This window comes from Pectinophora gossypiella, chromosome 18 (assembly GCF_024362695.1).
Source record: "Pectinophora gossypiella chromosome 18, ilPecGoss1.1, whole genome shotgun sequence".
NCBI lineage: Eukaryota > Metazoa > Arthropoda > Insecta > Lepidoptera > Gelechiidae > Pectinophora > Pectinophora gossypiella.
Genome location: NC_065421.1, coordinates 11721115 through 11736777, shown reverse-complemented (window position 1 = coordinate 11736777; position 15663 = coordinate 11721115). Strand labels below are relative to the sequence as shown.

General features: G+C 38.1%; 1 protein-coding gene across 3 annotated transcripts in view; it reads right to left on the bottom strand.

The window, feature by feature from the left end:
• Positions 1-3931: 3931 nt before the first annotated feature.
• LOC126374867 (zinc finger C2HC domain-containing protein 1C) overlaps positions 3932-15663 on the bottom strand; it is a 52079-nt gene continuing 40347 nt past the window's right edge. Inside the window, exons 2-12 of one of the 3 annotated variants that reach the window (XM_050021630.1) lie at positions 13388-13561; positions 12664-12867; positions 12145-12222; positions 11069-11226; positions 10530-10617; positions 9100-9144; positions 8686-8706; positions 7256-7447; positions 6904-6927; positions 5801-5975; positions 3932-5487 (exon numbers count right to left, since the gene is read on the bottom strand). In XM_050021630.1, the coding sequence (XP_049877587.1) occupies positions 5318-5487; positions 5801-5975; positions 6904-6927; positions 7256-7447; positions 8686-8706; positions 9100-9144; positions 10530-10617; positions 11069-11226; positions 12145-12222; positions 12664-12867; positions 13388-13561 (1329 nt within the window). In that variant the 3' untranslated portion in view covers positions 3932-5317. The remainder of the gene's footprint in view (positions 5488-5800; positions 5976-6903; positions 6928-7255; positions 7448-8685; positions 8707-9099; positions 9145-10529; positions 10618-11068; positions 11227-12144; positions 12223-12663; positions 12868-13387; positions 13562-15663) is intronic. The other 2 variants (XM_050021632.1, XM_050021631.1) reach the window with 2 other exon arrangements.

Below are 15663 nucleotides of genomic sequence, written 5' to 3'. Positions count from 1 at the left end.
GATATTTTTTGCTTTGCTTCTACGTTAACCCTCATGATCGAGGGATCATGATGAGGATCAAACCTGGTGTCAGGGTTATTATTGTGAGCCGCCAAATACCCCTGACATGCCTCATATTAACGACTGTTTAACGTTCCCTCCGAAGCACGGATCAACTCCCTTTAGGAGAATCGGGCCTGCAATGTGAACCAAACTAAGGATCATAAGGTGATTTTAGATATATGTCCCCACCGGAATTCGTACACAAACACCGGATCACTTTCTTGATGTTCAGTCATGTTCAGTTGACTAGTTACGGCGTGATAGCGTAAATAAAATTCCCTTTTGCACTGAAATATCACACCTTTGAACACCGAAAAACGATTTCGCGTACTAGGAGTGCATAATCAAAAGAAGTGCAGCGACAAAGAACCGAAGTGTATCGTTGTGTGCGTGAGTTGTATGTGTGAATAACTCATTTGAGAACAGGATAGAAATATAATAAACAACCTAGTGTAAAAGAGATATCTAAGTGTAGTTGTTATTATTGAAATGAAAGAAAGTATTTTATTTACGAAATGACGTTAACTTTAGAAAAGGACAGAAATATGATTATACAACCTAGTACGAAAAAGACATGTATTGTTTTGACAGCACTGCATGTCGCTGCGTACGAGTAGTAATCAAATTTCGATCTACCCTCTATCGAAATGAAATATTTCATTCATAAATCTGAAAGAAAGAGTACATGACAGGAGTATAGTAATACAGCCTAGTGCGAAAGAGACATGTATTGTTCTGTCAGTCGTCAAACAATGCTGTCCGGCCGAATGCTGACGAACTCCTACAAACTGATGTTATCCTGGTACATGCATCTGCGAGTCGATGAAATTTCGAATTGCTGATGTTTAAAATTTTTGTTTTTATGCTTTCCACTCACTACATTTTCGTCTTAGTATTCTATTTTACGTATTTGTGCTGCACAATTCTCGCATGTAGCTGCTACACACAATAACGGACTTTCCAGGCTACGTTAACCTAAAAAATATAGGTGACGCTGTCCAGATTAAACGTGATGATTACCTATTTCCTCATTGCTCGGGTACACTATGATTTAAAAATATAATGTAGCAAAGGCATCATGTATAAAATTTGTTTTATGTTGCTAAATATATATATATTGCTTCTCTATATTTTGATCAGAATAATAATGAATGGAAGATGTGTTGTGGTTGGGCGTAATAAATAACTAATAACGTAGCCACAGCCAGCCCAAAACGCCAGCAAGCCATAATTACAATAATAATGGCCCCGATTCCTGGAGACACCGTCTAATTTTATTTTAAGTTATATCTGTCATTTTCATATCCGTCGAAAAGGAAAGGGACGGATGATTCACAGCTCTTAATTTTAGGAAGAATGAGTAAATGAACGTGTCGGGTTATTGACTGATGTAAAATTTTTAGACGGTTGGTTTAGATTTGTGCTTAAAATTGACGTGTGTTCCATAAATTTTATGCTTGTCGATTACCCGTCCCTTTCCTTTTCGGCGGATAAGAAAATGACAGATATAACTTAAAATAAAATTAGATGGTATTTACAGGAATTAGCACCAATACTTACTTATATTAAAATAAAAATAGTACTTGATAAATTGTATGTAGTATGCAAACTTTCATGAATTTTCATAGCACTATTTTTTTGTCCCTGGAAATTGAAGCAGGTCATCAGGAAAGGTCAGCAGGAAATCAGGATGATCGGTTGAGAAGATAAAGAATTGAAAGTATAAAATCACTGTCGAACAAATAATATCAGTGAACATTGAAGACCGAAAAATGATTTCGAATACTAGGAGTGCATAAATCCATAGAAGTGCAGCAACAAAGAATCGGAGTACGTCGTTGTGTGCGTGAGAGTTGTAAGTGTAATTGATTCAATTGAGAACAGGACAAAAATATAATATACAGCTTAGTGCGAAAGAGATATCTACGAATTGTCGTTTATTAATGAAATGAAAAAAATATTTCATTCATAAAACCCTTTTACACTCACGAAATAAGGTTAATTTGAGAACAGGACAGAAATATAATATACAGCTTAGTGCGAAAGAGACATATATTGATCTGATAGCACCTGCATGTCGCTACGAAGTAAACAAATTTTGAACTACCCGCCATCGAAATAAAATATTTCATTCATAAATCTAACACACACTCCAGAATAAGACAGAAATATACTACACAGCCTCGTGCGAAAGAGACATGGTATTGTTGTTATTATTGAAATGAAATGAATGAAATATTTCGTTCATAAATCAGATAAATTTAAGAAAAGGACGGAGAGATAAGATTTCGTTCTGACAGCTGTCAAATAATAAAGCAGTTGCATGCTGGCGAACTCCTACAAGCCTATGCTATGCTGGTACATAGATCTGCAGATTGCTGCGAGACTGCCAAGCGGTGAAAGCGGAGAAGTACATTTTGAAGTACATCTTGACGTTAAAATGCGTTCACATTTTTTTTATGGCTAAAATCTTTAACCATAGAGCAACACGGGCCTCCGCGGCCCTTTTATTGTAGTTTTCGGCGGATGAGACGTTCATTATGTAAAAATGACGATTCATAACAACTATGTTACCTACGGAATAAAGATATTTTTGAATTTGAATTAATTTCATGGCGAAAATTGTGTAGCCCAAAGAACTGATCGTTTTATGGCTTATAGGGTGATATCTAAATGACTAGATACTCCTTCGTAGATTATAGTTGACCATGGACCATGGAGGCTCAATAATAGTTAATACTTGTTACGTTCGGTAGAGGTTCGGTAGATTTTTAGTCTGTGGTTTTATAAAGAAAAAAAATAGATTCTCTGTTGCTTTTTCCTGGCGGCAATTGTAAAAAAGTTGTTAAACTATTAATAACGATATTATACGCCATTAAACTTCGCATTCAGCGTCCCCCTTTCCATAATCGGAGCACGAAAATTTCCTTTAAATATGTTATTTCTGTTGTAGCAAAATAGACGAGTGGGTTTCAAAATATTATGGATGGGAAAGTTATTTTGTCTATAGATATAAGGCCATGGGGGCTAGAGGGGACTACTGGGAACTATTGACTTTAAATGCTAATCAAATTCAAAACAGTTCTTCTTCTTCTATCGTGTGGGTTGTGAAGTGGAGTACCAACCTCATCAACCCTGGTGTCAGGATTATTATTATTAGGATTATCATCAAGATATAAGCTAATGACGTCATATTCTCAAACGACCAAAACCATTAATCCGTGCGATGAAAAAAACATTTGTTTTAAATATGAAGAAGAACAATGAATAGGAACCAATTGAACCAATTTTAAGCAAAAATGCCTTTGTCACGTTAGCATTACTAGTTAGGTACACTGCCCGTGCCCGTCCGTGTGACGTCACTATGTCCATTAGTAATGTTACTGTCTCAGTCATTCAATGACGAATATTTCCTTTCGGAGCAGTTTACCAGTTTCTCAACGAATATTTCCTTTCAGAGCAGTTTACCAGATTCTCAATTCACCAGATTCGCAACTCACCAGATTCTCAACTAACCAGATTCGCTACTCACCAGAAGTACACTTAAAAACAAAAACTGAAACAAAACAATTCATTTTCAAGAGAAAAAAATATTGTTAAAAATAGTTATTCGCTTGTGTAATTCATACAAGCCAGATACCTAATGCAATCTATTAAGTACAATAATTTTATAACTGACGCAATCGGAAGAAATAATATTATTTATTTTCCCCCAACCAGTAAAAAATGTGACAAGGTAGTGTTACCTAACGGTAATAGAAGAACTGTGTATTTTTAAGGGTTAACAGCCAATCTTCTATCCTCTGGGTTGTAAGGTGGATTGCCAACCCCATCAACCCTGGTGTAACAGCCAATAAATAATACAGAGAGTGAAATAAAACACCAAATAAAAAAATATAGTACATTTATATTATTATCCCAATAACATTTTGCTAAGTTAACATTTTTAAAAAGCATAATTTTTGTACAAACGTCAATAGCTATCAAAAATCTTTGCACTGTTATTACAATAACGTTACTTGTTTAGAAAACTTAACACGTTATTAGGTCCCAACATTTTTATGGCAAATCTAGTATTTACTAAGTGAAGATTATAGAATGAGCGGCAACAGGAATCCAAACGTAATCTTGAGCATTGCACAAGTGATGATAAGACCGTACAAAAATAAGTCGATATTCTTAATTTGTATCACTGTCGATGGAAACACAAACAGACAGTCGGGCTGGTATTCATATGAATTTAAACCCATGCTGTCAATTTTCTTTTTTGAATACCTGTTAAATCGTTTAAATCTGTCGATGCATTTTTGGTAGAACCTTTGAAATCTACTTTTAACGTACATTATAAAGCCGTATGCAGATGTTACGAGGCAATATCCAATGCCTCACCTTCACCTTCGCTTTGCTAACACTTTAGATCGCAATGTGAGTGTGCAATTACTTATTTACTGAGATCTTTAACTCGCAGAAATTTGCTCACTGCTTTGCGAAATTTAGAAATTATTTCTAAAATATGGTCTTTCACAGTTTTGCGCTGTTCGGTGCGCATAGGAAAAGGTGTTTTTGTAGCGTTCAAATTGCACTTAAACAACGTTTGGCAAGGCATCTGTTACGTACTTATGCCACAACTTCTGCACACGCTTATAAAATAAATCTCTCTAATTATACAATTTGTCTTAAATTCAATAAAAACTACTTCCTCCTACGGCTCGCGTTTATATAAATAGGTATGATAGGAGTAATAATGTCAAAAAACTTCTTGACTAAATAAAAAAGCGCATAAGTAAAAAATGCTTGTAACACTGTATCGATCACCACGTTTTTAGGATAAGGACTCGGTTGTCTTGAGCGTGGGGATACAGCCATAGCGTTTAAAAGAGCCGTAGTAAAATGTTCTCTTAGGAACTTAGTATTAATATTGTCTTTCCTTGATCCTTGTCAGTATAGTTAGTAAAGAGAGCAGGAAATTTAAATCCCTAACGTATAATTTGTTCCTAATTTATCGAACAGCCAGAAAACTGTTTGGCCGTCGGTTGGTAACGATATCCAGTGGTGTAAGGCACTACAAAGTCTTATTTCCACAAAAGCATGCAGTAGTCAAACCGTTAAATACGATAAAAAAAAAATCAACTGGCGCCAAATTTTATAACCTAAAACCGAAATTCAGTTTATAAATTGAATATTTATCACTCGTTGCAATTTTTCAACCAATAAAATAGAGTTACCAACCGTCAACCGAAACAATCGTTAGATCCAGTATGGGACGGTGACGTGGTTACCGCTTCCTTGCCGCTGGTTGTGATTTGGGTTTGTTAAACTGGTATGTGGCGCACTTGGGGATGTGCCTCTCCGCCGCGGTCTGGTTGAAGCGACGGTTGCAATGTGGACACTGGATGTAGTCTGGGTTCTCAGAGGGCGGTGGTGGTGGTAGGTCGCTAAGCTTGCCTGTAACAGGTGAGATCAATATTTCAAACACGAGATGGTGTGAAGAAAACGTCATGATTCAAAGCTGCAGTGACGTCATAGAGGGACATAATTAGTAACGTCACTGAGTTACATACTATCAGCATAGAAGTTATAAAAATAAATTTAAAACAAAAGCGCAGAAATGTCTGCACTGTTTCGTATCCAGTTACCGACCACTGAAAAAAGACTTTTCCTACGGGTCCGTGCTATAACAACGAAATCCTTTATATTATTTTTTGGTAACGCTATGAAACTTTGGTTATGGACGCGACGGAAATCTAGCCTTTCTTACCTCCGGCGTTGATATGCGCCTGCACCTGTTTAGCAGCGCGGATGGCCTGTATGAACTCGTTGTGCTTCTGTCGCCAGTTGTTGTTCAGTGGTTTGTTGACCTTCGTCGACGACGCGGTGCCAGTGGTGTGGGCTTGTTTGCGTAACTTGTTGATGAAGGGCTCGGCTTCTGTGCCCTGAAGGTCAGAGGTTAGGTTAACACCCGTATTCTAAGATATTAACTCGAAACTTCCTCCACTCGGCCTCAGCTGAGGATTTTGGTATTTTAAGTCTAGCTTTTACGTCCTCGACTTGAGGACTTTAGTCACTGGAGTTGAGCATATCATGCTGCCAATATAATAAGAAAATAATAACGTCATGCATCCACTTAACTTTACTCCAGTGAAGTTGAGTGGAGTGAACTAAAAGCGCCGTCTGAGAATAGCGATTTTGAGCTGAGTTTGATGTATTCTTTAAGGTTGCCTCAATTGAGAACGGAGTCGGGGAAGGCTCGAGTTGGCATCGTAAAGTTTTTGTGAATGTCAATTTTATAGATTAGTTTTTTGAGGTTTAAGCTTAGGTTGGGATTAGATTGCCCTGTCAAAAATAGTAGAAATTGGTTAGCTCTAGGAATACTAAGTAGTTGTAGCGATGTTGATGATAAAATTGTGGGTGAGGGTAGCAATGAATCGAAGAGGATAGAGTAATAGAGTGATGCGGAGTAGCTGGATAGAAATTTGGGTTAATGAGGCAATGAACGAAACGAATTGTTCATACAGATCACTGTACAATGTAGCAAGTTATTAGGTTCATTATTTGCTGAACTGGTGGTTGGGTTAGTTCTGAACGATGATAGCGTCAATAAGTATTTATGTGAACATGAAATATCAAAGAAAATAACAACATTCCATGAAATCTTTTGACGAACGCGCCAGAATCGTAAGCTGTATCCTTACGACGTGGATCATATCGATTAGTGAAGCGAAGGTACCACAAGTCGATACTTAGTAAAAAAAAGTTGTCGTGCGTTTTATAGAAATTGCTGTGAACATTTATATAGCTAGACAAAACATTTGAGATGCATTCAAGGACTCCACATGTACTTTTTAAATAATGTATGCTTGCCTTGAAATTCTCAGCCTCCGTACCCTGTTGACAATGTTACATATTGTGTTAAATCCCGCTCACGACATGATTTATGGTGTTAGTAATTTTGTCGCTTAATGGTAGATTGTTATTACATTGTGTAACTTAATAAGCAACATCTAAAGCCCCATTGCTTAGTCCCTACGTTATAGTTAATATAAATGCTTCATGGTTGTTGTTTAACTATTGTGTCTAGAAATATTCCCTTACGAGGTTACATAGCTCGGTGAGGTGTGGGTACTTAGTTCATCTAGCGATGGATGTACCTTTGGCTACCCCAATTGGCAATTCGTAAGCTTAAGAACCTAGCTCTTATTCTACAGACTCTTACCGCAAGCCGATGCTTCAAAGCGTCGAAGGGCTTCCGCTTCTTGTTGTTGGCCTTCTTGCAGATATCCTGGTGCTTCTGCAGCCGGTCGGGGGCGAAGCGCCGACCGCACACGGCGCACGGCTCGCCTTGACCGCCACTCGATGGAGCCGCGGCCGTTGTGCGGCGAATCTGCCCAGTCGTGCGAGAGTTACCCTGCACGATCAAAGCTTGTTGAAAGTACTTACTTCTATGAATGAGTTGCTCTCCAGGCTACGTTCCCACAAACAATGTAGATGGCGTTGTACAAATTTGTCCAGGTTCAACCTTCTGATTTCATGGATAACTTGGGTCAAATTCAAATTTAAATTCAAAAATATCTTTATTCAGTAAGTAACATAGTTACACTTTGAATCGTCAATTGTTACATAACGAACGTCTCACCCGCCTAAAACTACTGCAGCTTCTCACAACCTGTATAGCCGGGGAAAAGAAGCTGCAAGAAAAACCTCGGCACAGGGCCCTAGACGTTCTTTAAAAAAAAAAATACACCATTATTAATTTAATCTGATCAAAATAAAGAGCAGCATTATAGGTAGAAACATAATTCTATACATATCTGATCCAAATATCAAGCAACAATTATTTTTATATATGCCTCTGCCATTACATTACATTTTTGAATAATTATGTACCCCAGCTATTAGAAAATAGGTAATTATTACGTTAAAATCTGTACAGCGCCATCTTTATTTTTTTGGGGAACGTAACCTTGAGGGCGTCACACGGTACGACGCCACATAGAAACGCGATGTTATACACATTTTAGACACCTTGTATTGCTGTTTAGAGGAGGCGTCTTTCAATCTGATTGTCCTTTCTTTATAACAGCCTCCGTGGTCTAGTGGTTAGAGCGTTAGGCTCACGATCTGGAGGTCCGGGTTCGATTCCCGATGGGGACATCGTCGAAATCACTTTGTGAGACTGTCCTTTGTTTGGTAAGGACTTTTCAGGCTTGAATCACCTGATTGTCCGAAAAAGTAAGATGATTCCGTGCATCGGAGGGCACGTTAAGCCGTTGGTCCCGGCTATTATCCGTAAAAGCACCTCCACCAACCCGCATTGGAGCAGCGTGGTGGAGTATGCTCCATATCCCCTCCGGTTGATTGAGGGGAGGCCTGTGCCCAGCAGTGGGGCGTAGGTATATAGGCTGTTTATGTATGTATGTCCTTTCTTTATTAAACATTAGATCTAAGTCATGGAAGGGGAGGTTTTCTAGATGTTCGAGTGTTTTAAGTTTTTGTAATTATTCCAGAAATAGGTACCTGGGAGTTGGGTGGACTAAGAGAGAGCGTCGAGAAGTTTCCCTTATTGGGTGACTGAGAAAAGTTCAGACAATATGCGTGAGGGCGCAAGCGTACAGAAAATGAGGAAAAATAAAAAAAAGTACCTACCACAGCAGGTCTCCTTGGCACCTGAAAGGAAATGAAATAAAAATAAGGAAAATAAACTAAAAACAAAATAAATTACAACCGCACAACTACCAACTATAAAATTAAAAAGTAAAGCGTTTTAAGCTAAGCAAGCTCAGAGTTCACTTTTCAGTCCGAAGGGACTCAGAATATTAAACACACTAATACACACACACACACACAAACACACACACACACACACATTAATGTGGGACTGAATATGGGAAGAAAACAAAGGCACTAACGAACGTAAGTCCACTGAATGAATGATGGACTAAATAGTATTTTTGTTAAAGCTATTAAGTAGGTATTGTTAAAAAAGAGGAAAGAATATAGAAAATCATGACATAATTATGGAAATGTAGGTAGTGGTAAGGTAAGGTTGTGGGTGCTTACCGGAGCGCATTGCATAGCCCCTTTCGACTTCGAACCCTGGGACACCTGCAAATGAACAGGTCAAGCCTGCATGAACCAGCCTATACCATCACAAGGGAGTCAACACTTTTTAAAATTTTGATAGATTCGGAAAATATTTTCAATGTTCAAACAAAATTCAGCGGCATGTTGGCGATAGGATTTTGAAGTGTGAACCTGATTTTCAAATATAGAACTGTCAGTGTCAGATTGCGAAATTATGTTTCTTTTAGTGGCCAGTACTTGAAAAGAGATTTGTCAATGATGCAAACTTTTTTGTCATTTTATTTACGTACTTATCGACTTTTATAAGTGGAGGCAGTTAAAATGGCGTGGGCTAATGATGTTGCATCAACGACTCGTGCATTCCGAAGCACGGAATCATACTCTTTTATGAGGAGGATTCAGTCTGCATATATAGATACTTGACGGAAAAAATAAACAAAAATGATATATCTAAGTACCTATATTACAGAGTTGAAGACAGGACACAGACTAACTAACACAGGAAAAAGTACAATAACTATCTATAATAAGTCTCTATAATACATACATGTATTGTGCAAATTAATGAAGACTATAAACACTCGGTGAAGTGTGGGTACTTAGTTCATCTTGCGATGGATGTACCTCTGACTACCCCAATGACGGACCTTCTAATCGACGTTCCCCAAAAACACGATAGATGGCGTTGTTAAGTATTTTCTTCGTTTAAACTTCTAATTTCATGGATAACAAACATATGCATCTTTTTATCTTTGTTTTTGGGTATAAATGATCACCCTTTTTATTACACCAAGGTACAATTACAACTTCCACTCATTACTATTTGATCAAAATAAAGAAAACCAGTATAGGTAGCAACAGAATGTTGAATGTTGTTGTTGTTGTTGGTGGATGTTGTTGTTGTTGTTGCTGTATAGAAATACATAATGTGATTCAAATAGCAAGCAACAATTACTTTTATACATTGTTTTAATGTTACGCGGTTATTATCATAATTGTTTAAATGGGGATATGAGATATGGGGAGTCTCATATCCCCATTTAAACGCGGTAAGAACCCGTTATTATGTGCTATGGGGCTATGCTATGAGATATGGGGAGTCTCATATCCACATTTAAACGCGGTAAGAACCCGTTATTATGTGCTATGGGGCTATGCTATGAGATATGGGGAGTCTCATATCCCCATTTAAACGCGGTAAGAACCTTTTATTATGTGCTTTAATTACTTTTATATATGCTTCTGCTGCTATTACATTACATTTTTGAGTAATTATGTACCCCAGCAGTGAAAAAATAGGTAATTATCACGTTAAAAGTGAACAACGCCATCTATCGTGAGTTTGGGGTACGTTGATAGTCCCTCATTGGGCTATAGTCATGAGTTTACGTATTATATAAACTTACAGCATTATCACTGGTGGTTTTCCGTGGTGGCGCCACGGGCTGTGGTGAAGGCTTCGTTTTGACTGGACTGACTCTGTTTGCGGGACTCCTGAAAATAATAATTATAATCATTGAAATACCCAAATGATAAAATAAGTACTATTATGACTCTTCTTCTTCTATCGTGTGGGTTGTGAGGTGGATCACCAACCTCATCAACCCTGGTGTCAGGGTTACTATTGAGCTGCCAAAGGCCCCTGACATGACTCGAGTAACGACTACTTACTTCATCAGTAAGTAGTAATCAATGCCTTCCGAAGCTTGTGCTTCGGAAGGCATCGAAGAAAGTAAGATGATCTACTTTCGAACAATCAGGATTAAAAAGTGATTTTTTATGGTGTGTCCCCACCGGGACTCGAACCTGGGACCTCCGGATCGTTAGTTCAAAGTTCAACCACTAGACTACATAGGTCGTTAGCTAAAGGTGATTTGATTGTTTACACAATATTACATAACTTCACGTTATTTCCTATATTAAAGGTGATTAAAAAACTACTAACCTCCTCGGTGGGCGCTTAGGTTCACTGGGTTCAGGTGACCTCGGCGTGGGAGTCGGCGCAAGCGCTTCCGGGAAGGTCTCGTCCTCTAACAGATAGTTGTTGTCGGCCTTGTCTAGTGCGTCGATGCTGGTGATCAGTTCGCCGTTGTTCTGTGGCAGCTAAAATATGACAGGATAGGAAACGATTCAGAATTCTTTGATGCAAAAAGGAACATAAAAGGTGTTAGTGGCATCGCAACGAATACTGAGGGTGGTGATTCAGACCATGATTCTGAGTTGATATCAAGTGGAATTTTGAATAAGTACTATACTTTTGTGATGGAAAAATCCACTTGACATTAATTCATAATAATGAGCTGTATCATCCCCGTCAGTATTTGTTACGATGTCACTTACACCCCACACAAGTACGTATGGGTGTTAGTGACACTAACGGAAACTTTGAGGATGATTGAGACAATGACCCTGAGTTGATATCAAGTGGAATTTCCTTTCGGAAAATTCATGAAAATGTTGATAAAATAATTTTCAGTTCCATACTTTTACGACGGAAAATTCCTCTTGATATCAACTCAGAAACATGGTTTGAATCATCCCTCAAAATTTTCGTTACTATGTCACTAACATGCTGGTATGGTGAAGCTGGTAGAGATATGTGCCTTTCTGTATCTGTTGTCCTTATGTCTGTAGCTTGTGTCCTTTGTGCTCAAAAAAGTATCTGCGGTGTGTAACAGTAATGTAGTAGGTAAGTTTAGTATCTTAGTGTGTAGTAATTATCTGAGACGTTTGTCTTATATTGTTTTGATGTCGACAATATCAATGACTGATCCGAGGAATTGCTTTAGGAGGCGCTTGGCTTGATATTGTACTTATTATCTGAGATATTAGAAGAACGTTGGGATTTATCATGCGACCCAGAAGCTTTTGAAGGTAGCTTGAGACTTGTACACAATCTGAGCATCAAAGATATTGAAACGGTCGATTGTGACGGGAAAAAACTATTTTATTTTATATTTATTTTCCTCCAAATCGGTTCAGCGGTTTATCAGTGTGGATTGTTTAACTTGATACACTTACAGTTCGTTTACCAGCATTCAAGTCCGGTTCATGGTTGTGGTTGAGATCGCCGGAGCCATTCACCATGTTTTCTATTTTCTGTTGGCAACAGACGAAAAAAAAAGCATGAAGAACTGTGTTTCCGTTAATCGAAGGGCAGAAGTCAGTCGGCGGGTGCGTGACATTGATCGACAAGTTTACTTTTTAGAATAAGTAAGTAAGTAATAGGATATAAGTAGACTTATTTTTGCGCTTACGCTAGATGCAATGTTTTTGTATGGAAATCAAACAAAATCCAATATTTCGATAGTCTTAAAATGTAATGTAATGTGATGTAACCCTCACACGTAGAGGGCCGATGATCGTCTGTCAAATGCCCGGGCCGGTTTCCGGTCTCAATACTCTCAGTCCGGGACTCTACAGTTAGAATGAGACGTTTGTATAGAATGACCCAGATGTGAATACGTATGTGAATACATATGTTTTGATTTTTTCGGTCTTATAGGTTCTAGGTCCATAAACATGGATTGGTGTTCTTACATGCTGTGTCGTCTTCTTGACAGGCTTGGTGGCAGTGACTTGCTTCTTCTTCTCCACCACTCTAGAGTTGGTTGTGGTCACCTTCGTAAATCCATTGGGCAAGGCCTTCCTTGGCGCCGGTCGGTCTGTGTTGTGGATAGGTTGGAGAGGGTAGCTCTTGTCTATTCCGGCCTTAGTTCGCCGCTCCTCGAACATTTGACGCACCTGGTAATGAGGCAAACGTCAGTTGCACAGTGCTTCTATTTCCTTAATGTCCCTTAATGCTAATCTCAAACGAATGCCAATCTTCATGTTCATCAATCATTAGATTTATCGTGTATCAGAATTTGAATTCAGAACTAATTACTTTATTGTTGATTTATTTTGATTCTCTAGTGATAAAGTACTTTTGGGAGGTTAAAAAGGCCACATTAAAACAATTCATCTAAAAAGCAATGTTGCAATTTGACCTTTCCGCAAATAAAAGCAAATTTCGGTAAATTACAAATAGCAATATTGCTTTTTACATGAATCGCTTCAATGTGGCCTTATAAACCCCTGTTATAAGATTATTTTGATATTACGAGGGCGAATCTGTCTATTAGTTTACTATATAAACAGCCTATTACGTCCCAGTACTGGGCACAGACCTCCCACAATCGGAGGGGTTATAGAGCATACTCCACTACGCTGCTCCACCTCCACTGCAGATTGATTTGAAGTTATAATCCATAGTGCAGCTCACCTTTCCAGGGTGGACAGGGACCTGCGCCTCCTGCGGTGTACTGGCCTTGGTCCCGTTGACCATGCCATTGCTGGGCGAGTGTCGGACGCGGTCCAACGCCCTGGCCTGCTGGGCCTCGTACAGAGACGCGATCTTCAGCTCGCGCTCTTGGAGTTGCTTCTGTTGGAATCTCGCCTGTGGACAAGAAAAAAATATGATGAGTAACTTTTTTTTATTCTCCAATAGCGTGGTACTTACTTCCATGGTACAGGACTTGCACCAATGAGTTGATAATTTATCTTAAGTGCAGTTTTCACTCACACAGTTGTCTCGACCATTATAGACGGCGATACATCTCACAACCTATCACGTTGGTCTAACAGAAAGCTCGGTGAGGTGTGGGTACTTAGTTCATCTTGCGATGGTTGTACCTCTACTACCCCAATTGGGATATACTTAGTCGTGGGGTTATGTGACACTTAGACTTGGGGAGCACCTAAATACATATGTGTAATATACGTATAGTCATGAGCAATATAATGTACCCACTTTAGGACTCTGTCGCACTAACATATTTGACATTTAGTGAGACTTACAGTTCAATTTGTCAAAAAAAGTAATGTGATATGGTACCAAAGTGTACATATTAATGCTCGTGACCGTACGTGTGTTCTATAGTAAATAAATAATAAGTATAATATAAAACTTGTTTATACACTGGAAAGCTGGAGACTTTGTTCCTACTGGCTATGTCGAGTGCTATGTCACCTACTTTCGGATACAAAGCGGTTGTGTGATGTAAAAAATGAAAATATTTTTTTCCAAGTATTACATTACAATTTCCTAATACATATTAACATTTTATGTATACGTTTGCTAGAAACCGGACCAAGAGCTAAAAACCAAATAACTATACAGTTATCAAGCAATTTTTTCTACATAACCAAAGTACATCGGCTTTGGAATTTAGGTATGTGCTCAATGGAGGAATGTAACCACTTAGCCATGGAGCCAGGATTGCATTATTCAAAATACCGGCTAAGCAACCGACCTGCTTAACGCGTTTCTAGTAATAGTACGGTGTCACACATACTGATGGCAATTAGCTGTTTAGCCATAGTTTAGTCGCAGTTTAGTACACCGCTTGTGGTGTTTGTAATCGGTAATACTATGAACGCGGCTTTTTAGGGCATGTAACGGAGTTTTTAGTAAGGTATTTCGAACTGTTCTTTTATGTTTTCTGTGAAATTCCACGTATTGATAGTTTACGTACTTTGTGTTGAATATAATTTTATTTTTTTGCAACTTTATTTAAAGTCGGTTGACATTTAGGTATATAAATGTCTTGTGCTCGCGTTTAAATCAGGGATATGAGAGTCCCGATATTTCGACACTGTTGCAAGTGCCATGTTCACGGGATGATATATCGGGAGTCTCATATCCCTGATTTAAACGCGTTAAGAACCCGTTATTATGTGTTTTAATTATTAAAATTAGGATGTGTCTGCAGGAATCGGGGCCATTGAATTATTACTTTATTGTACGTGGTATATACAACTTATTTAATTATTTATTTCTTGAGGAAAGCTAACAGCACGGAATCTTAAATAAATACGTACAAACATAAGCTAGAATGAGGCCAATTATAAGCTTCCACATAAATTTGCTTATGAAGCATTCGTAACACGTCGAAGCATGATAACAATCGGCAATCAATGTCGACGTGTGTATTACCACCTACACTCGTAAATACTAAATACAAATCGATCAAAATGGTTCCTAAAGACTTGATTCAGTCTGAAGGTCGTTTTATAAGAGACAATGCCATTTTCAGTTCCTAGACGGAGACTAAAACCTTGTTAGGAGTTGTTTAGTTTGTTTAGGTATTAGAAGGAGGCGTATAATAGCTGATAAATGGTTACAAAGACTGATAGGTACATGAATGTGACCATTTCTAGACAAGGAAGTTATAGTGACGAATGAATGACGAATAGAATGAATACAATATTGTACAGTTGTATTGCAGTACAATAATTGAAGTTCAGAGTGGATATTTTTAAAAATAAATGATAGTATGTAATTATGATTGTTGTGTTTTTAAATTATTTTCAATCATAATACTTTTGCGATGGAAAATTCCACTTTATATTAACTCAGAATCACGACCTGAAATATCCCTCAAAGTTTTCGTTACGGTGACAGCTTAAACGTAAACAACGTAACAATCTGTATAAATATTATTTTGAATTGTTATTTTCAGGATGAACTAAGTACCTACACTTCACCGAGCTTTCAGT